The 22,660-nt window shown below is 37.8% G+C and overlaps 1 protein-coding gene across 2 annotated transcripts in view; it reads left to right on the forward strand.

Moving 5' to 3' along the window:
- Positions 1-1,517: 1,517 nt before the first annotated feature.
- The window catches only part of robo3 (roundabout, axon guidance receptor, homolog 3 (Drosophila)), a 213,644-nt gene continuing 192,501 nt past the window's right edge, over positions 1,518-22,660 (forward strand). For both annotated transcript variants that reach the window (XM_055148486.1, XM_055148487.1), the window contains exon 1: positions 1,518-2,044. In XM_055148486.1, coding sequence (XP_055004461.1) covers positions 1,978-2,044 — 67 coding nt within the window. In that variant the 5' untranslated portion in view covers positions 1,518-1,977. The remainder of the gene's footprint in view (positions 2,045-22,660) is intronic.

The following is a 22,660-nucleotide window of genomic DNA, read 5'->3' on the forward strand; positions in this document are numbered from 1 at the left end:
GAGTGTTTTCTATTTGAAGAACTCAGCCTAATCAGCATTTGTGAGTGAAACGGGTGAATGAAACAAAACATAACTTGATGAGGAAGCTACATCATAACATAGATCAGAAGATAGGAGCCTTTGAAAATTTCCCATTTGGCTCTGAGGCTGTGAGGGCATCTCCGCTGTCAGAGCTCACCTCTGTATCCACCTCTGTAAGAGCACAATGCATTTCTCTAAATGTCAGAGCTGTGTGTTTACACTGACCCCTCATATTTATTCAGCTCTGCAGCTTTGGTCAATGGCTCTTATTGCTCCATTGCAGGATTGTGGCTCTTAGACCGTCAGCTCTCATCGCTGCAGTTGACGGTGTTTCTCTTTGCTGCAGTTGGCGCTGTCTCGTGGCATGTGTAATATTGCTTTTCTCTCTCCATCAGGAGCACAGTGCCAGAGCCTCGACATTTTATCAGTGGGTTTGTTTGTGTCTCTGGCTCTGACTCTTCCCATCTCCTGATTTGTATACATAGCACTGCCGCTCAGGATCAAAGCTCTCACATGTAACACACATTTGCATGTGGATCCAAACGCTGCCAAATCCTTCATCTGTCTGTGATCGCAGCTGTAACATAAATGTTGACATTTGCTCCACAGTGTGCAGTGGGACTTCAGTAAAAGGGATATTTACGAATGAATTTAATCCAAGGAGAGTCTGTAGGAATCAGACTATAGAGTGAACTCAGCATAATGACAAGCATGTGCACAACAGTGTAGGTAGTACAAATATGTTTATTGTTTCTATTGATTATTAAACTTATGGATCTGAAAAATGAGCATTGCCAAGGACAGTTATTTCATTACATGTCCATAAAAAGGTTAAACATTTGCATATTTTCAGACACATTATTGGTTTGTGCTTTAATAGACTTGTAAACCCAGAGCGTAGCTAAACTCCCATGAATCAAAAGTGCTTTTAAGGCACAAAGCCTAGTAAACGCACTGGCCCTTTAAGAGCACCGCTGGGACGGTGAAGGTGCAAAAATTTAAATTGGGGGAGACAGAAGAATGGGATGGGACCCTTCAAAATAAAATGTTTAGTGGAGGAGGTTTACGCTGTGACACTTGTACTATCAGTAAATACATTTAGCAAAAAGGGGGTCATTGTTTGGTTGTGATACTAACATGAATCCAATTTGATTATATGTCTGAATGTATCCTATATGAAATTGATCTGTGGGGTATTAAATAAGGCTGAAAATGTGTTTGTAGAGCTGAATGTATGTAGCCTCATCATATTAGCGCGCGTATTTATCTCATTGTATTGGTTCACACAAAACTATACTCCACAATACGCACAAAGGAGTATTTCTGTCACTTTAAAACAGCTTTTCTTTACAATACTCACGCTTCCAGAGGTTTTATGCTGAAGCCGTGACCGGAAGTGCAGTATGGATCTGTTGCCTCGCGCTCTGTGTGTGTTGTGGCTCGTGCTGCTGCTGCCTGGCTCTCGTGCGTCGGTGCCAGTAGTGTGTAGCGCAGCGGCGGAGAGCAGAGCGTGCTGAAGGGAGACATGGAAACGAGTCTATAACGGACAGGAAAACACATTACGCACGCTTTTAGCTACTTTGGGACATATTTACAGCGCGGAGACGCCACTGGGCACGTTTTTCTTTCATCACTCTCTGATAAAACCCCAAAGAAACGGGACGCTGCCTGCGCTCGGAGCCGCTTCTCCATTCACCTCTCGCGGCTTGCGCAACACGCACTCCCCGCCGGACTAAACCTCTGGAGGAAAAGTTACCAAAAGGGATGTTGGCGAGTTTATTTTAAGAACTACGGCGCATGGGATCGCTGCAGACGGAGTTGGTAGCGGTGATTTTCCCCTCGTAGCTTGCTTGTTTTGGATTTCCTACCCCTTGCGCTGCTGGTCGGCTCGTGGGACAGATTTTTAGGAATAGACCGTGGCCCGCCTCGTCTACTTATGATCAATCGGACTGGTTTATGATGGAGTACCGTTCAGCCTTGGTCGTCCTTCTGGGTTTTTGCGCGCTACAAACTTTGGCGTATGGTAAGTTTAGTAGAGCGGTGCTTGCAGTGTGGGGACTCGCTTTGCCTTGCTTCGGGGTGATGTTTGTACAGATGGGGCTCCTGCAGATGATTTGAGTGAGTGACTTCCCAACTCCCGGGGGGTTCAAAGGGTTTAGGGTAGCGTTTCAGGATGGACATTTTCAAAATACCGCACTTATTAAGCGTTTTTCCATTTAGACCGTCTCCCCACTTCCTCCCTTTAAATCTCCTATGACTGGAGGTACCACAACTAAGGGGGGTAGCCTAGACCTCCACATTAAGCCAAAATGACTAATCCCCCGTCTTGGATGATGTCATTTAAAGGCCACTTAATCGTAAAGGCTCCATGTGTGCCTCCTCTGGACGTGCCTTGCCCAAGGGACCTCACTTCCCCTGGTGTTGCAGCAGAAAATGGACACTGTTTGTGATAGAAACTCTAGTCATTTATCTCTATTATTAAGCCCATTAGTGAGATATGGTCCACATCCTCACGTGCTCATTCAAGGTCCTATAGTACACAAATTTGATTTGACTCTTGTGAGATCTAAACCATGTTATAATGCTGGTACCTCCTCAAAATACACCTGGAGTTGTGCTTTGTTTCATTCACACATGTTTGAGTAACCCTTATTATTAGTCTGTCTGCATCTCCAAAGCTCAGAATGCTCTGTTCCACCTTCAGATTTCATGAAGTGGTAGTTTTCAAGTTGTATCTTTTGCCTTTAGTTCAGCAGGGACCCCCAAAAATGAAATGGTCCGAATTTTTCCAGTGGAGGTATGTTGTGAAGGTACAGTGGAGCACTTCCTGCATTAAAGCATCGCATCAGAGTGTTTTGTGTTGCAGAGAAGAACTCCTTTCTGCATTAAACATTTGCAAATAAAACAAAACACAATTCCAGTTTGTGATGAGGAAGCAACATTATAACATAGACCTGAAAATAGCGTAATATGGGCACTTTAAAGAACGGCTCTAGCAGCAGGACACGTTCAATCCCCTTCTCTTCTATGCATTTGTAAATAGTCCTGCATGGGTGGCACGCTGGTTGCCAGATTGGGGGGGGGGGGGGGTTTTGCAGTTCTCCCATCTCATTGCTTAAAAATGCATGCCTCTCCATTATAATGCATTTGGAGATAAAAGCTTTATGCAAGGGGTGACACACTGTTGTTCCATTTCCATCTAATTGTACTTGAATGTAGCTTTGTTTTGGAGTAGGCTGTTGCATAATAAGCACCACAGAAGATAAAGATATAAACTGACAATTCTTCCCTTGAATATAGTCTGAAATCCCAGGATAGACAAAACAAAATGGCCAAGGCGTTTAATTAGTTTTTATGGCTGCTAATTAAAGACTTTGGTGACTATAGTTCCTTAATTTACTGGTGAGAACAGAAACAAGCCCGCCACTTAAGTATGAGTTTTGCTTCTAGCACGACTCACCACAAATGAGACCCAATGGTGCGTCTATAAATCACACTTGTGTAGCATTGGAAATTGCTACCAGTTTGCCATAGGCTCCATGTCACTGTACCTGTGTATCCCCTGTGTCTAACAAGCAAAGCAACTGAGCTGTACAAGTAGGTTCTTTTTTTCGAGATATTTTCGTTGTTTTTCTCAGTATTGGATGATTTTATAGCGTGTGACAGCCTGGTTGTTCAGGGTTGGGCTATGTTTTTTATATGAGCCTGTAAACAGTGGCTATGAAGCAGTAGCACATGAACTTAGCATCTGTGACTGTCTTCCTTCGCCGAGTCCAGATGCTCCATAGAGACTGCAAAAAAAACAAAAAATGGATTTCAAACTAGTCCGTAGTAGTCACTTAAAGGTGCACTGTGTAACGTTTCTGGAATTAAACATATTCATCTTATGTTTACTCAAAAATATTAGTTTTTACTGACTTAAAAGCTTGCATTTTTACTATGAGTGGACTTGTCTCTTCATAGATCTGACATGTAACTTGGCCCTGTGGTGTCTCCATACTGTGAAACATAATTACGGAGGCAATATCTTCATGTAGAGAAGCTGGTGATGAACCCTCTACCACAAAAGTTTCACAATGCACCTTTAAGTAAGCCAGGAAGCTCGTTTTCATTTTTTTTCTTCAAAGTTGCAGTTGTTTCACGATAAAACTTGTCACCTGTAATTAGCGTGAACAGTGGAGTCTTGTTAAACTGTCAGATTTGCAGATCGGAGAGGTGATACCGAGTTTCCACAGTGTCATGCTATATTTAACACCGTTGATAAAAATCTCTCAAGAGAAATATTTTCTCTGAAGAAAATTTTTGCTCTTGTAACTAAACTGGAGATGCTGAGGAGATAGCGTCTTAGAGCTAATGGCACTCGTAGAAGTTTTCTTAAATCAAGTCTAGTGCATCTGAAGAACTAAAAAAGATCTAATCCGTGTTTGATTTCTGAAGATTATGACGGAAATTTATGGTTTGTTTGCAAATTGATTAACCGATTGCTTGATTCGATAGTGAAAGTGAATATGTCTGTTACGTTAAATTTGACCTAAATGAAGAAAAGTGTTGCCGCTTTGATATTATTTACAGTAGATTTTCAACATAGCTGACAAAATTGACAAAAATCCTTCCTTGTTCTTCTTAGTACATGGTTTAATTTTAAGTTTATTCCATTATTTACTTAAAGGTGCATCGTGTAACTTGTCTGTCAAATGCTTTTCTTCATAAATATGTTATTGCTTTGTCTGGAATGTTCCACAGTATGGCATTAAACCTTTCTATCTTCATGGAAACCAAACCAGACCACATTACAAGACAGATCTGTGGGGAGGCAACCCTGCTCGGTCAGAATGCCTGTTTTTCTAGGTATTTTTGAGCAATAAAACCTCCTGTAATTGAATAAATGTAAGGCAGAACTGTTTAATGTCATATTGTGGAACATTATAAGCAGAACAATGACGTAACCATAGAAACAAGAAGATAACGGACTCCTAATCGAAAAGTGCACCTTTCATTTTAGTCAAGTTGGCAGTCATCTTCAAAATGTATTAATTTCCATTGCCTAATTTTAAGTTTATTCCATTATTTACTTAAAGGTGCATTGTGAAACTTATCTGTCAAATGCTTTTCTTCATGAATATGTTATTGTTTCATCTGGAATGTTCCACAGTATGGCATTAAACCTTTCTATCTTCATGGAAACCAAAACAGATTGAGTTACAAGTCAGATCTGTGGCAAGGCAACCCTGCTCTGTCAGAAAGTTTGTTTTTCAAGGTGTTTTTGAGCAATAAAACCTCCTGTTTAATGTCATATTGTGGAACATTATAAGCAGAGAAATGACATAACCATAGAAACAAGAAGATAATAGACCCCTAATCGAAAAGTGCACCTTGAATTTTAGTCAAGTTGGCAATTGTCTACTTGTGTAACGAAAGATAAAGTTAAAGTGAATAAAAAAGTGGATGGACAGTGTACATTCGTGGTGCATTTTTAACACAGAAACTGCCTGTCGAAGTTGAGGTCATGGAAAAAATACCTCATGTCAATCAAACTTGTTAGAAAGACACAAGACTGCATTCTGTTGCCACTTTAGTTACCCCTATCCATCAGATCTACGGTGACTGACTGGCCCCCCAATCAGCACAGTATAGATGTCACTGCATAAATAGCCAGGCAGCCCAGTCAACCTTTCAGTTTGAGTAAGACGATCTCATAATCCTGGATGCCATACTTCCATACATCTTTTCACAAGTCTGGGGCCCCTCCTGTGCAGCCGCTATGACCGTAAATGAGAAGAAAATGCGATATTTGGTTGCTAACTGAAAGCACTGCTCTGTTAGAAGCTTTGTGACTCAAATTAGACTCAATCCGAGCTTTATTTTAACACAATCTAACCAGAAATAGCTGACTTGGTTGGAATTACAACAGGTGAGGTGATTCGTGCTGTTAAACACATAAAAATACGCCAACAGTTTTTTGGTTAGTCACTCTCACCTTTTTGTGGAAAATCAAACGCCTGAACGGGACCATGAGCGCTCGTATCCATCACAGGCTCCTGAAAATGTGCCGCTTAAATCCATTTTGTGTTTTTTTTTTTTCTTGAGTTTTCAGATAATCTTAAAAATGTTTTTACTTTGTGTCAACATTTCGCCAACAGAGATACATGTAGAACACCTCCACTGCTAAGGCTTGTGCAAATAATCACTTTTTTATTTATTTATTGCGATTTCAATTTGTGTGTCAAACGATCTCCAAAGTGAAGAAGTGATTTAAAGCTTAACAAAGTTTATTTTGGGATTTTTTAAATATCAATGTGTATTTTATTTTTTAAATGTAGAGATTGTCGAACGGCTGGATATATAGTTTATTTTGGATACATTTATGTTTTTCTATGCCTTATTTCATGTTCAAAGTACATTTTATTAATTTTATGTTTGATACATTGCAAAACTGCTCTAAAGTACATATTTGTAGCCTATATTTATTTACAGTTTGAAAGTTTTGCATAAATTATCAATAACAAAGCGCTTTTTGAGAGAGAGAAATGCTGAATAAATGCATCGAGTAACTTAAAAATAATCATTAATACTGACCAAAATAATCATTATAATGATTTGACCCACCGTGATCAATAAATACCAAAAAACACAAAACCTTGAAGTAACTCCCAAACTTCTTTCTGCTGTTTTTCCATGTAAATCCTTATATTACAAATAAAACAATTAATTGACTAATAAAAATTTTGGTCAGATGAAACTACTGAAAGAACTACAGCCCCACTTCCGTCCTACTTATCTCCTTTCCACAAGTCCATCCTGTGTGTCTGGGGTTGCATTTCAGCGACCCCTTCTCTTTCTCCTCCTCATCTCCCCATCTCCTCAGTCTGTTTGGTCAGTAACGCGACACCTCTCCCCCTGCTTCTATCTGCTTCCATTGCCCGTCGTCTTTGTCACCCTCCATCAACAGCATTTCTTCTCAGTGCGTTGAACGACTGTCGACAGCGGCCATGTGTTTGCTCAGCTCCTCCACCACACAGAGCAAGGGCCAACCACAGACAGTTACGCTGTTGTCTCGTGGACCTCCAGCCCCCTCCCCTCTTTCTCTTTTTAACCAAACAGAGCACTAACCAGATCAAATAGCTCGCACCAAACCCTCATAGCCACACTGTAATTACAGTCTTGAGTGTGCAAGTCGATTTCCTGCAGGGAGGGAAGTGCAGTGGGGCGTTATGTGGCTGGTCTATAGTACAATTATCTAACTGTTTCAATGTTCAAAGTCTTTCCTTTTTTTTATTTGGTTAGCTTGTGGTCGTGTCTGCTTAGATGAGGTATTCGAAGGATACTGGGGTCCAGCATAGGTTTTTCAAAGTAAGGTAGGACGATATCTGAAATGATTTCCCTATACAGGACAATAAAGTGTACCTTAAAAGTTTTATCGCACCATAAAAGGCTAATTCTGCTTAACAGTGGCAGCTTTTATAATATTTGTACTTATTTGTTTCAGGCTATTTACGTTATAGCTTTACGTTCTGCATCACCTCACTTTTTATTGTCAATTTATTATTTAGTGTTTTAGCCTTTGCTGAGCCTCTACAATCAGTGCTAAAGTTGCTCTAGGTCTAAGAAATTAGCCACTCTGCTGTTTTTTTTCTTTTATGTGCAAGGGGAGGCAGACAATTACTGTATACTATGATGTTACAAATTTCATATCGTCCCCATGTTCCTCAATAGACTTGATTTTGATATTAAGGAATAGACTTGATACTCAATACTGATTCCGATACCACAATGATAATAAAAAACACTCTTTAGACATTTCAGCATTAAATAATAATCATTATTTTTATATTATCATGTGGTCTTATGTCTGTGTAATCCCTCAATGGTAAAGGTAGGTTCCATCGTGGTCCATGGGCGTATATTAGTCCATGTTAGGGTCAAATACAATACATATCTTACAGTGAGCTTTTGATTCGATATGATTCAAATCAATTTCAATACACCAAAGATGTCATTTTGTCCTCTTATGTACTTTTACTTCTTGGGTTCTTTTTAAAGACAATACAGTAAAAGTAAAGTACAAGATAAATACGCTTTACTGTTTTGTCTTTAAAAAGAACCCAAGAAGTTAAACGATTTTAATACGGTTCAGTAAAAAATAGATTAAATCATGGCTGTGGTACTAAAAGTCTTTGTTAAACCATTTCTTGTGCAGAATTAATGAAATGAAATGAAACATGGCATCATAAAAACAGTGAAAATATCAAATGTGTTGCATAAACGAGTTTCCTTCCTCTAAAAAAAACTACAAAACTAAAATATACCAAAAAATACGCTTGGTGATATATCGATACAGCAACCCATGGTATCAATACTGCATCATCACATTAAACAATACGATATATCGATATTTCAAGATTTTTGCGCACTCCTAGTCCATGTGGTCTTATATATTTGTTCTGATAAAGCGCAAGCTCAGTCTAAAGCTATTCATGAATGGTTGCAAATGTGACTTTTTTTCCGATACCTTCTCAAATGAGTATCTAGTTTCGATACTAGTTTGAATCTCGATTAAATATTTGATTTTTGGTACTTTTGACAGCCCTGCCCAGCTATAATTCAAAGTCTCTTGTGTTGTTAGCTTGTGGTCGTGTCTGCTCAGATGAGGCATTCTCGGATCCCTCCGTGCGTGGTGGGCTCCAGCATAGATTGCTTTGAGTGATTGGCCAATTCAAACATCCTGACAGCACTACCTAGTCTTTATTAGCTTGGCTTGGACTATTAGGGTTACTTTCCAAGCCCCATTCTTTCAGACGTCCATTTCTTCTTTATTTTGTGTGAAGGCTGTTGAAAACCCGCAGAAATCTTGGGAGTAAGCTTAAAGATATCTGGTAACAAAAGCGCCTCTCAAGTCCTTTGGGTAAAATGACCCTTTGAGATCTGAGCCAAATCCTTTCCCCAGTGTGCAAAATCTCCTTGACTTGGATGTTTGAAGCGTTCAGAGTTAGCTAATCTTTTGATCTAGCGTAAAATGTAACAAGCACATTACGAGTCTATCCTATGCTCAGACTCTCAAACGTGGAGTCATTACAGCTTTGTTTACGTGACCGCCAAGGTGACTCACCGAGGCTCGATCGGTCATTTAAAAACATCACGGAGCTTGTGCAACTGGCATTTTGAAAACACCTTTTTGTACTTGGGAACTACAAAGAGCCGCTTTGTAGTCATTTTATTTAAAAACAACCAGCTTTAGTCCTCCACCTGGCTGCCCATCTGCTCCTCACACTTCAATTAGCCTGTCGATAGCTGACTCGCCTTTGATATGTTCCACTACAGTAGACCAGAGAAGGCCATTTAATTACAAGTCACTTTGAATTACGCTAAAGTGTACACGACAGATAAGACTACTAATTTCACCAAAACACAGTTAACATCACTATATTTAAGATTTTACTAAAAACCTTGCACAGTTTCTAAATTTTTTGGTGACGTTTATCATTTTACTTCGTGGAGATATTGTCAAAATTACACAATAGTCATGATTTGACTCTTAAAAATAAATGACAGCTCCTTTATTTAGTTCAGGCATGTCCAAACTAAATGTGGCCCTCAGACAAATTTTTCTTGACCCTCAGGCTTTCAGGAGAATTGGCTCAAATTGGCTCAAATTGGCTTTGAAGTTCTACCTTGATAAAGCCAATACTTAATATTTAGTGTGTGGTTTTGAGGATCTTAGTGTAAATAAAGGACTGATCATTCTAACGTGTTAAACATGCACATATGTCAATTATTCACGGTATTGAGCATCAGTCTACGGCCCTCGATCAGCCCTCATTTGTGTTTAGATGTTTGGCCCTTGATGAAAAAAGTTTGGACACCCCTGATTTAGTTAAACGAGAGATTAAACTGCCAAAAATGTCTTCCTTGCTAAGTAGTTTCTGCACTGAAATGGAATTTTCATTGTTGATGACTAGGGCTGAGTATCATTAAGAAGTTGCCGATAATATGTATACCTCAATACATAGGCCACGATACGATACATACCTTGATACAGTGCGCCTTCGATTCGATATGATATATTTCAAAACGATTCAGTAAGTCTTTGTTAAATCACTTCTTGCGCAAAGTTAATATGAAACTTGCACATTTTAAGCATCAAAACAGTGAAGATGTCAAATGTGTTTCATAAATTAGTTTAACTTCTCTGAGCAAACAACAAAACTGTAGCGCTGTAACAAAATTATTTAGTAAAATTTTCCAAAAAATACTTGCGATATATTGATTCATTAACAGTCCAGGATATCAATATTGTATCATCACATTGAACGATATGATATATTGATATTTCAATATTTTTGCACACCCCTATTGATGACATATAGACGTATTCTGTTTTAACTCTTCGCTACTTCCTGTATTTTTGCACTTTTCTTCTCTCTTCTCACTTTTTTCCCACAAATTCCCAATTAGCTGATGTAAAATTATGATAAGTATTTATTTACTGCAGGTACTACCCCACCAAATGAAGATTAATTAGCAAAACATAAAAAAATACTCATATATCCGACACTATAACGAAAAATAAAGCTTCAAAAGTCTGTGCGCTCGCCTTAACATCCTCTCCCTGCCATCACACCAATAATCACATCCTGAAATTGCTCTTCTATATTCCCTCTCCTTTTCTAAGCTTTCCTGACAGCTAAAATTAGCAATAACTTTTTATTCGTAATGAAAATTGTGGCAGCTGGATTCTCGCTAGCCGTGGCGCGGTTAGCCATGCGTTACCGTGATAACAGAATTTTACAGTCCTTGAATATTCATTACATAAACAGCCTGCCTTCTCCTCATGGTGCATTATTAACAAGCTATTTGTGTGTTCAGCTGTGGAGGATGAAAAAACATGCCTTGTCACTTTTGCTTTGGTGTATTTCTCCAAACTTCATCTGCTCTGAAAGTAAATCGCTATCCACAGGCAGGGCGGAGGAAAATAAACACTGGGATTGAGCGATTTGGGAAAAAATCTAATTGTGGTTGGATCTGTTTTATGTTCTAATAACAAGATTATGTTCAAAGTAGGGTTGTCAGAGGTATCGGAAATCGGATACTAATTAATGCTAAAACTAGAATCGAAACTAGATACTCATTTAAGCAGGGATCGAAGATGAAAAATGAAATGAAATAAATCTTTGAATTGCTTTAAATGATCCTGGGCTTTATCAGAATAAGCGGAAGACCACATAGACCAGGGGTGGGCAAACTAAGGCCCGAGGGCCATATGCGGCCCTTTACTCTTTTTAATCCGGCCCTCCAAAGTTGAATAATAACAATACCGTATTTTCCGGGCTATTAGATGCACTCTTAAGCCTCTAACCCCATCAAAAAACGACCGTAAGTTAGAACGCACTATACACGAATCCGCTCGGGTGTCCCAGCACGATTTCAGTAAACTACAAAGCCGCACCACCCGCAGCACACGAAAACACGCACGGAGCAGACAGCGACCGTGCAGCGAAACACACCCGCACCCACACTCATCACTCCACACTGATGAGGAACAGAACGGAGGAACGAACCGAAAAAACAAGTTCAATGTGCCACTTCTAGACACAACTGAACAACTGAGTCACTGCGAACACGCCGACAATCCAGCGGTCCCAGACAGCACCTTCCCTACACGCCACAGCTGAACAAAGCCCAGAGTCACCGTGAACACGCCAAACAAAGTCCGACTGACCCATCCAACTGTTGTGTTTCGTTTAAAGTCCGGTGTGGTTTATTTGTGAAAAAAGTTCGAAAATAGACCATTTAATGAGTGCGTCTTATAATCCAGAGCACCTAATAGCTTGGAAAATACAGTAATCAATTTTCAGTGTTTTAAAAGTCATTTCAAAAAATAGTTAATACCGTGGGACTTGAAAGACAGATATTTTATTGTAATGCTTTGTAATGATTTTCAGTTATAGGATATTTCAATAAAATTGGATATTTTTTTCTCTTATGAGGTGGATTACCAAAACACTGGATCCATCTGTTCCTGGCCCTTCCATCAAATTTTAGAACTCTTTGTGGCCCACAAGTCAAAAAGTTTGCCCACCCCTGATCTAAAGTCTCACAATAATACCGTGGGGCATTATAATATATCGAATTACAAGTCTCTTTGCTTAAATGCATTTTTATAGTAGAAATAAGTAATAAACACTGGGAACTACATATCCCATGATTCATTTCAGTGCAGATAACATGAAGCTGTATGTTTTTTACTTGAATTCGTGGGATCAAAATCTTGTCAAGGTATTTTAAAAGCAAAAAAGCGTCCTATCTACAATTATATCAGATTCTCTCAAAAATATCACAATAAATATCGTACCATGAGATGTACATCGTGATAATATCGTACCGAGAGGTCTGGATATCGGATAAGTCTATTCCTTAGTATCAAAATCGAGTTCGAAGTCTAATTTTAGTATCATGACAACACTACTACAGGGTTAGCAGTTTTTATGAAGAACAAAAGAGGGTATGTTGTTATTTGTGAGGGAAATTATGGCTCTTCAAAAATTGCAGCCTTTGCTAATTGCGTTCATTCAAATTGAGATTTTCGACACACTGAACAAAACAAGGCTTCAAAGGAACTACGCGAGGAGTCTGTTTAGCAGCGGGTGTTGACAGGACAAGTCAGCCCGGGCCTCTCCTTAAAGGTCTTGAGTGCGATCGCTCTCGGGGCCAAAGCATAATACGGGCCCCTCAGGCTGCAGACAGATGGATGGACCCCCAACATTAGTTCCAGTGGTTTAGGAGCGCTGACCTCTGCGTAGCTGGTCAGAGCGCAGAAATAGATGGACTTCAGGGCATCCACGGGCCACTGCTGTTTGAGTTTTAATCTAGAGCTGCAAAAGTTAAAGGCTCTGTACCGGATTTTTACTGTCTTAAAAACATAAAATGCAGAATTAGTTTATTTTAAATTGTTTGCAGTGGTCCAAAGTTATTCCTTACTTACCTTATCCATTCTGAACATCCTAATTAATCACTCTGATGCGATTTATAAGCACTTTTCACAACAAGACCAGAGCAGCTAGAATGCTAACGTGCACTTCCTGATTATTAGACATTAAAACACTTTCTGAGAGTACACAGCAGACATATTTTGAAGCTACTATATATCTGTACTCAGTAAGACAACGGCAAGAACTTTGATCGATTATTCGTGACTAGTCGATCATAAAATAAGTATATACACAAAAAATTTACGAAAAAACAACATAAATTTAAAAAAAATTGTCATATTTTGATAATCGTAATGGTTATCTGGACTGTACAGATTATAAAACACAGATAAAAATACTTTCTATAACAAAAGCAAAGGCATTATTATATCAAAATATTTTTAAAAAAAGCAATTTTTGTTTTTCATCGTACTACACTTGATTCTAAAATATTTAATCACCATATTTAAAAAAGAAATGAATCGCCAACAAGTCTACAATTAAAATACTAAATACATGACTATAATCCGTCCATTTCCTTGACTATATTTTGGCATAATGAAGCTTTCCTTTCCTAATTGGTCTTTATACATGTTGGACAGGTGTTGTATTGTGGTTTTGCGGATGTGACACTGAAGAAAGTCTGTGCTGCTTTGTTTAAAATGCAGCCGGTTTTTGTGAGCTGTCATTGGCAGATGATTAAAGTGGCTGGTGGGAAAAATATGCATAAATTCACATATGGTGTCAGAGCGTCTCCATCAAACATTCTCCAGAGAAGCCAAATTCATCTCAAGAGGAAGTCTGCCTTTCACAGCAACCGCACTAAAATGGCTGCTCAGATTTAGACCTAAAAATGGACTGACAAAAACAAATCACATATTTTTGAAAGTATATTTACAGCTTTCAGTAAATGCAATATATAACTTTTCTGAGGGAGGATTTACAACGTCTTTTTCTTCGTAGAGATGTTACAGAAATGCTTTACCTGGAATGTTCCACAGTATGACCTTAAACTTGTGAAACCAGGTGACAACACAAAGCCAAGTTACACCCCAGATCTGTGGAGAGGCGACCCCACTCACTGAATGAATGCATGTTAATCTGTGTATCATTCATTCATTTTTTTTCAAAATAAAACCAAAAATAAGAAAACGAAAAAATAACCAAAATGAAAAACGGATAACGATTCTTTTTTTTTTTTTTTTTTCAGTTTTTGATTTTGTGTTTAAATAAATAATGGAAAAAATGGATAAGGGTCGTTTCCCATTTACATGACTTAAACTGCGATGCTGGACTGAACCAGGACTAAACCAGGTCCGGAACCAGACCGGGAATGAGACCAGGATTTAGACTGGGACCAGACTAGAACTGAGACCGAGACTGAGACTGGGACCAGACCAGGACCAGACTGGGACTGAGACCGGGTCCAGACCAGAACTGAGCCCAGGACTGAGACCAGGACTGAGACTGGGACCAGACCAGGACTTAGTCTTGGTTTAGTCTTATTTTAGCCCTGGTTTTGTCTTGGTTCAGTTCAAGTCACGTAAATGGGAAATGGTCATTATCTGTTTTTTCCATTATTCATTTAAACACAGTCGAAAACTGAAAAAAAAAAAAAAAAAAACACAATCATTTTGGAGACAAATAATGAAGAAAATAATTGTTTTTTAGTTTTTTTTATTTTTGGTTTTATATTGAAAAACTAATGAACGAATGATACACAGAATCATGTTTTTCGATTTTTTTGCCATCGAAAACAGCTGTAATTAAATATATGCAAGATAGCAAACTTTAATGCCATGCTGTGGAAAATTCCAGTAAATCATCACAGCTCCGTGGAGACGAGAACGTGGCAACCATGGTGTAATGGATTAGCGAAACAATGGTTCATGTCAAAAGTGGATCTAGTGGTCTTACAGATGATAAAATTTACAGTTTGGAAAGATCCCAAACATACTATAATAGAAGTTATTCACAAGATTTATTGCTGGGAAACTGAAGTGACCTCTGGAAAATGACTTAACCGCAGAACTTTACTGGAGCAAAGTCCCAATTGTTTTCAGTACTTTCTGACAGGCCAAACTCACATAAAAAGTTCGATTTTACAGCTATCATTTCAGACAATTCAACTCCCCTCGCCGTCACCACTTAAATGAAGCGACCGATTCTTCAGCGGTATTTACTTTTTATGGCAAACTCTTTTCCACAAACATTTTCCTCATTTTTGGACCGAAACTGTCACTATTTTTCTCGCAACTTGGATAGATTTAAACCTTTTGAAAGCTTCAGAAAAAAAAAAAAGAAAAGAAAAAAATTGAGAAAACTGATAATGGATGGAGTACCGGGGGTGAAGGGTCTTTTTGACAGCGGTCTTGGATGATTTAATGCTAGCTTCAGAAGTACCACAGACAGCTCTTTTTGGGGTAGAAAGTGGCTCTCGGTAGATAGCTGTTATTAAGTTCATATCCGTTAAAAAAGTGACAAAAAAACGACACCTACGAATGTTTATATTATTGCTTTTTACTTGATTGACGTCGACGTGAGCTGGATGCTCATTAAAAGGATGGGAACTTTGGTGACGAGGCAATTAGGGACCTTTTCTAGACTTGTTAGCTCTTTAAGTGCAAGTCTCGGCTCAAATCAAAAGCAGTGCTAGCAGTTAGTGCGGGGACAGGCGCTTGCGTTAGAATCCACCCTTTGCGGTCTTGTTATAATTACACGTCAGATGCCATGCTATTTGAAGTGTTCGGTGGGAAGCGTAGCCATAATTACGACACTTCTAAAGGTCTTAACGTACCCAAATAGCCCTTAAAGACGCTTTACCTGATTTCTACTATCTTAAAAATGTGAAAAACAGAACTATTTCATTTTACATTCCCAGCATTCTAATTTTTCACCTCGATGAATATATAAGTTTATAATAGACACCAGCTAATGCTAATATTAACTAGCATGCTAACACACACTCATATCTGATTATTGGACAATAAAATACTTCCTAATTAGATACAGACAACACGCAGCTGCTTATACAATATAAATACGATATATGTGTACCATAGACTATAAGGAATAGGGCTGGGTATCATTAAGAAGTTGCCGATACGATGTATATCTCGATACAGTGAGCTTTCGGTTCGATACGATATATTTCAAATTGATTCGATACAGTTCAATTAAAAAATAGTGGCTAAATCATGGCTGTGATATTAAAAGTCTTTGTTAAACTGCTTCTTGTGCAAAGTGAATATGAAACACTAATATTTTAATCTTCAAAACAGTGAAAATGTCAAATGTGTTGCATAAACGAGTTTCCTTTCACTAAACAAGCAACAAAACTGTAGCCCTATAACAAAATGATTTAGTAAAATATACCAAAAAATATCTTGGCGATATATTAATACTGCGTCATCACATTAAAAGATACAATATCGATACGTCTCGCAGATTAGGTATTTTTTGTTGTCCCAAGAGTCAAAAAACAAATAGGAAAACACTAATTTAAATATAAAGCTCCCTCTGATTTGAACAATATTTCTTCATCGATTCGCGCATGAACTTCTGTCCCTTCATTTAAAAATGCTCCGGTTCAATATTTACAAAACCTGTGTAATTGTTTTTGATCATTTTGTTGAATTTTGTTGCTCATCTTGTCACTATATTTGAACTCTGTCTTAGCTTTTGTTCAGATTTATTATGTGCCAAACCGTCAAGTGTGAGTGTGTGTGTGGTTGTGTTGATTTTATTGTTTAGTTTTTTCTACGTTTATTTGAATTGATGTAGCCTACTGTCTGCGGTACTGTATGAGGACCCCAATATTTTGATATTTTTGCACGCTCCTAATAAGGAAGTGGCATGTGACGTCAACCATAGTGTTCAGTTCCAGTCAAATGAAGCTCATCGAGGCTTGCAGTTATAGGAGCGAATTTCAAGCTGAGTTCCAAATTAAGAATGGGAATATACTTACGGAGAAAATAGTGAATTAAAAACACAATTGTCATGTAAAGCGTGTTTATACGAACATTTTAAGACCAAAATGTCGAGGCTCACTGCAGCATTTAGAAAAAGAGGGTGACAGTTTTTCAGTGTAAAGACAATTGGAGCCTATGGAGCCGGAAGTGCTTCTATTCTCACTTCATATCTGGAATGGGCTTCTTGCGTGTTAGCTATGTCCATTTATATATACAGTCTATGATTTCTACTAATTTTTGCTCAAATACATGTAAAAAAAAATCAGCTATCGGTCCTTTAACACTAAGAATTATTAATCATGATGTTCTATAAGATTAGAAGCTTGTGTTATAGTACCATTATCAAGTCTCTTTATCATGCGTCTTGCTGTGAAAACATCAATGGGATTTTATAAGTCTTTGCGAGCGCGTTGTTGAATCATTTAGCCGAACTAAGCAGCGCGGTGTAATTGAGCGAATATGATGTATGTCCTGAAATGGCCTCCTCTGGCTTCCCTCATTTAGATAATTAGAAGTCTGGCTTTTGAATGAACACTCCTAGAAGCACACGAGAAGCCTGGGATTTCTATGTCACTTTCAAAAATAACATGTTTAATAGCTCGCTGATAGCCATGTGTAAAAATATGCTAAATGCTAAATATGCTAATATGTTGTGTAAAGAGGAAGTTAACGTCTCCAAATGTGTGGGCCTGTCATGATAATTACTATATCAACCAAGAGTTCAATAAATTACTGAATTAATAACATTTTTAGGGGTCAGTAATTATGTATTTATTTTTAGTATGTTCACAATTTAACTATATAACATTAAATAACAACAAATCTATGACACATTATAAATATTAACTCGCATAGTAGGCTAGGTCTTTTCTTTTTTTTATTTATGTTACATTCTTGGTGGTCTGATTCCAACTCCCACAGATGAATGCGGTCATTGTGTCCTTGAGCAAGACACTTAACCTGCCCTGCACATTGGTGTATCAATTTATGATGTAAAAAGATTTGAGTAGGGTGACCGGACATCCATATTTACCCGGAACAGTCCCAGTTTTGAGCCCTGTGTCCCCTGTCCCAGTAGATTTATCCAAAACCATGGATTTGTCCCAGTTTTATACAACACGTCCCAAGTGTCCCTATTTTTGACAAATTTGATGCCCTCAAACAGTAAAAAGAGGCATAAATGGTCATTTATTCAAGTGAAATACAGAAAAGCTGCTTAAAAACGACCAAAACACAAAGAAAATGTGACTATACTGACTCATGTTAGTCATGAGTGGTCTCAGAACAATTTTCCTTAAGTACGCACTCGTTTCACAATTTTATTATTACCAACTACCAAAAAAGAAAATGGGGATGTCCCAATTTTTATTCTGAAATTCTGGTCACCCTAGCTTTGAGTGCCGTGTAGGTGGAAAAGCACTGTATAAAAATTTTGACCATTTACGATTTGTTGCAGTTATTATCTATGAATATTTCCTGTTTTTACACAACACTTTCAACCCAAAATAGTTGTTGTTTCTTAATATTACCATATGGTCAAATATTATAAAATATCAGAGGCATAAAATCAAAAAGTCATATTTATTTATTTCGTATTTCAAGCATCTGTCGACTCTGGCTCCAGTTGAGTTTACATTTAACAGCTGTCACCCCTCTCTCTGTAACTTCGGCAGTGAACTTCGTCATTTTGGTCTTAAAATATTCGTATTACCCTGCTCTGGTGTTTTTATTTAGCAATTTTGTCCGTAAATAAGTTTATTTTCCTAATACTAGTACAGAACTCTGCTCCAAATTCGTTCCAATAACTACTTTCCTCGTGAGTTTCAACGCTATGGGTGACTTTACACTTACTTAGTCCACTTCTTTATACAGTTTTTGGCTACTATTGATTAAAACAAAACAAAACAAAAAAACATATGGCGTTATTGCAGCTATTATCTATGAGCTTAATTTCCACATCTGTCCATATCCATAGTCACCAACTTCTCTGTCTTTCTACAATTTGCCTACTCCCATCAAACACAGCACTAGCAGCAGTATGCGGCGAGTAGTGCCTTGTATGCATTGACGTCACGGTTCCGCTCTCTCAAAGACCGTTTGCAAAAAGGCCCCCGTGCGGAGTCAGTGAAGAAAATCGATGCTTGTTACCGCCGGCCTTCTGGAACTCAAGCTGACAACTCCTGGAAGAATTCGCGATAAGTTGAACAATGTTGAGCTGCTTGTGTTTTCAGCCTTGAGGACTGCGATACTAGCCTTAACATTAACTATGAAGTGGTGTAGCAAAAACTCTCTTTGCACTTGTGATATGTGGTGTTTTTCTCATGGGTATTTTATATGAAAACTAGAATTTGCTGTGAGTTTTGTGATTATTTTTTTCTTGCAGATGCCTTAAAAGCTGCCATTTTGAGTTTCGAGCACGCCTCCTGGCTAAATCTGAGTCTACAAAGCAATTTAATGTTTATTTTATAGTTTCCACAAAGACAAATGCATTACTTTAAAATTATTGTGGGACTGTTGGTTAAGAGGATTGTGCTGATGTAGTATTTTACCACTTTTTACAATACTGTCTCTTGTAATAATATTAATATACCACTATGTATGAATTTTTGTTTTTATTCACTACAAGATACTACAGTTTTAACAATATGAGCATTTCAGACTGGATTTTGACTGGATTCAACACCAATTTTGATACCACATTGATTTCTGTAGACAATAGAATATAATTTTCAACACAAAATAGTGTCTTCAGTTGTACCATATGGTCTTATTTCACTTTTTTCAGCATAGATAATTGTTCAAATGAGTATCTAGTTTTGATACAAGTTGTAGTAATGGTTAATATCTGAATAAGTGTAATTTTTACAATTCTACACGTTAAAAAAGTTGTGATTTCCATTTGTACCCAATCTCCTCTTACATACATGTAACATGTATACATGTATAGCAGCAACAAAAAGGTAAAGGTTTAGTGTTTATGGACTGAGATTATTTCTTTCAAAAAGTGTAAATAACAACCCTGGCCCTCCATGATCCTGGTGTTTTTATTTCGCTATTTTGTCCGTAAATCAGTTCCTATTCCTTATCTGGAACTGCCTCCAAATTTGCTCGTATAACTGCTAGCCTCGTGAGCTTCATTTGACTTATTTATATAGTCTATGGATTGGCGGCTTTAACCTGACACGACATTTGATTTAGGCGACAATCCTTCACTACACTTCTATATGTAAATGTGCACTTTCACTGTCAAACAAATCAGAACACTACGACGTGAAACACAAAAAGGGCTCCCATTTTGCTTGATATTTATCCAAGGCTCAATCTAAGGTTCGGGTCACCGCACCTGCTTACCCCGACACCTCAAGACAATATACGATAAAGCTGGTCTCCGTACTATGGCAAGGGAAGAGAGACATAAAACACGGATTGCTCTCAAGAACTATCAAATCCCCGGCAGACACTTTGAGGAATGTCTTTCATTTTACCATCAAGGTCTAAGGCAGTAAATCAGAAGTTGGTGAGGTATAAAAAAAGAAAAAAATACCACAGTTAAATTTTTGGTTGTAAAGGAGGAGGAAGTCTAAAATCCATAGTTTTGCTCGGTGGGTAAAATTAAAGTAGCTGTAATTTCCATAAAGCCTAGCACAGATGTATTTTATAGTTGAAATCACACTGCAGTGTACTGTCTGCATCAAAGCATTTTATCTTTTGAGAATCAGGAAGTGCACAGTTAGTATGCTAGTCGTGTACTCTCTGCATCTATTTTACTGCATTTTATCTTCCGAGAATCAGGAAATGCACAGTTAGTATTAGGGCTGCTCGATTATGGAAAAAAATCATCATCAATATTTTTGGTCAATATTGAAATCACGATTATTTTTTAGTTACACGATGAATTTATTCAGCAATTCTCTCTCAAAAAACACACAGTTTGTTAATTGATAAGCAATAAGTTTCAAAATGGAAAATAAATATACAGGCTACAAATATGTACCTTAGAGCAGTTTTATGATGTATAAAACATAAAATTAATAAAATACACTTTGAACATGAAATAAGGCATAGAAAAAAAATAAATGTATCCAAAATAAACTATATATCCAGCTGTTCTACAATCTTTATATTTAAAAAATAAAATAAATATACTTATTTATATAAAAAAATATTCCAAAATACACTTTGTTAAGCTTTAATTGTTTCAACTCGATTATGAATTTGGAGATTGTTTGACACACAAATCGAAATTACAATCAAAATTTGATTAATTGCACAGCCTCTGTTACTATGGAAGCAGGAAATGCAGAGTTAGTATGCTAGTCATGTACTGTCTGCATCTATTTTACCGCATTTTGTCTTCAGAGAATCAGGAAATGCACAGTTAGTATGCTAGTTGTGTACTGTCTGCATCTATTTTACCGCATTTTGTCTTCTGAGAATCAGGAAATACACAGTTAGTATGCTAGTCATGTGCATTGTATCTTCAGAAAAACAGCAAATGCACAGTTGGCATGCTAGTCGTTGATGGCAAAAGTAATTAGGATGCTAGGAATACATTAGGTAAGTGAGAAGTGTCTTTGGCCTGGTGCAAACTGTTTAAAATGAACTAATTCTGTATTTCACGGATTACAAAAGCCAAGTTTACGGCGGCTCTCCTGCGTGCTCTTGAAAACAAGCTTCGCAGCCCGACTCTCAAAAGGTGGTAAATCTTTGCAAGCCTAAGAAAGTCCCACTTAAAAAAAACCAAACATCTGAATGCGCTTTAAACTCTTTGGGAAATTGAAAAAGAAAGTAAGGGGTCCGATTGGCAGACCCCCGATCAAAGACAATTCAGCGGGCCCATTTACAATTCCTCTCGGCTTCCCCTCCACTCCACCGTGTTGTCACTCGATCTGCTCTGAAGCCGGGAATTGATTTGCAAATGCGCATTCAAAGTGAAACTGGCAGCTTTGGAGAGAAGGAAAGGGAACTGTGCTTCCTCCCACTCTCTGACCCTGTGGGGACAACAAAATGAGCCACTCGCATCTGAATACAAAAACAACCAGAAAGAGACAACCTCCTTAATTGAGCCACGCTGTCGATGCTAAGCTCTTAAATGGGCAGGGTCAGCTATTCTCCAAAGGAAATTGAATGTTTTTGTTGTTGCTGTGTATGCATATAAGGGGAATTGGGTGCAAAAAGAAATCACTACTTTTTAGCTTGTAAAATTGTCAAAAAGTAAGTATATAAATTGATGCTACTACAATTTGAACAACACATAATTTGCCCTTTCTTCAACGGTTTTCCAATGGTATTAATCTAGATCAGAAGTAGTGTTTGATTATATGTTAATATTGAAGAAACAGCAACTCTTTTGTGTTATTCTATTAACATTTAAACTCTACAAACTATTCTGAAAAGAAAACTGAAGTCGGCCAATCTCATACTCTCAAATGGAGGGCAGGGGTCTTTTTAACTTCACTGTTTTTGAAAGAATTATCCCAAAATCCATAAACATTGAACCTTTTCATTATTTGTCAAAAACTGGGGGCAGAAATTTGCAATTAATCTCATATCTTTGTCTTTTCAACTCACGACAATCACATAATGACACCACTTTGTGAAGCTAATGTGTAAAAATAATTTCACTTTTTGTTTATTCATACTGACAGAAGACGCTGAACTTTGCACCAGTTTTTGTTTCATCTGGATAAACCCCGTAATTAC

Source organism: Boleophthalmus pectinirostris, unplaced genomic scaffold (genome assembly GCF_026225935.1).
Source record: "Boleophthalmus pectinirostris isolate CB_2022bp ecotype Guang Dong unplaced genomic scaffold, ASM2622593v1 HiC_scaffold_12, whole genome shotgun sequence".
NCBI lineage: Eukaryota > Metazoa > Chordata > Actinopteri > Gobiiformes > Gobiidae > Boleophthalmus > Boleophthalmus pectinirostris.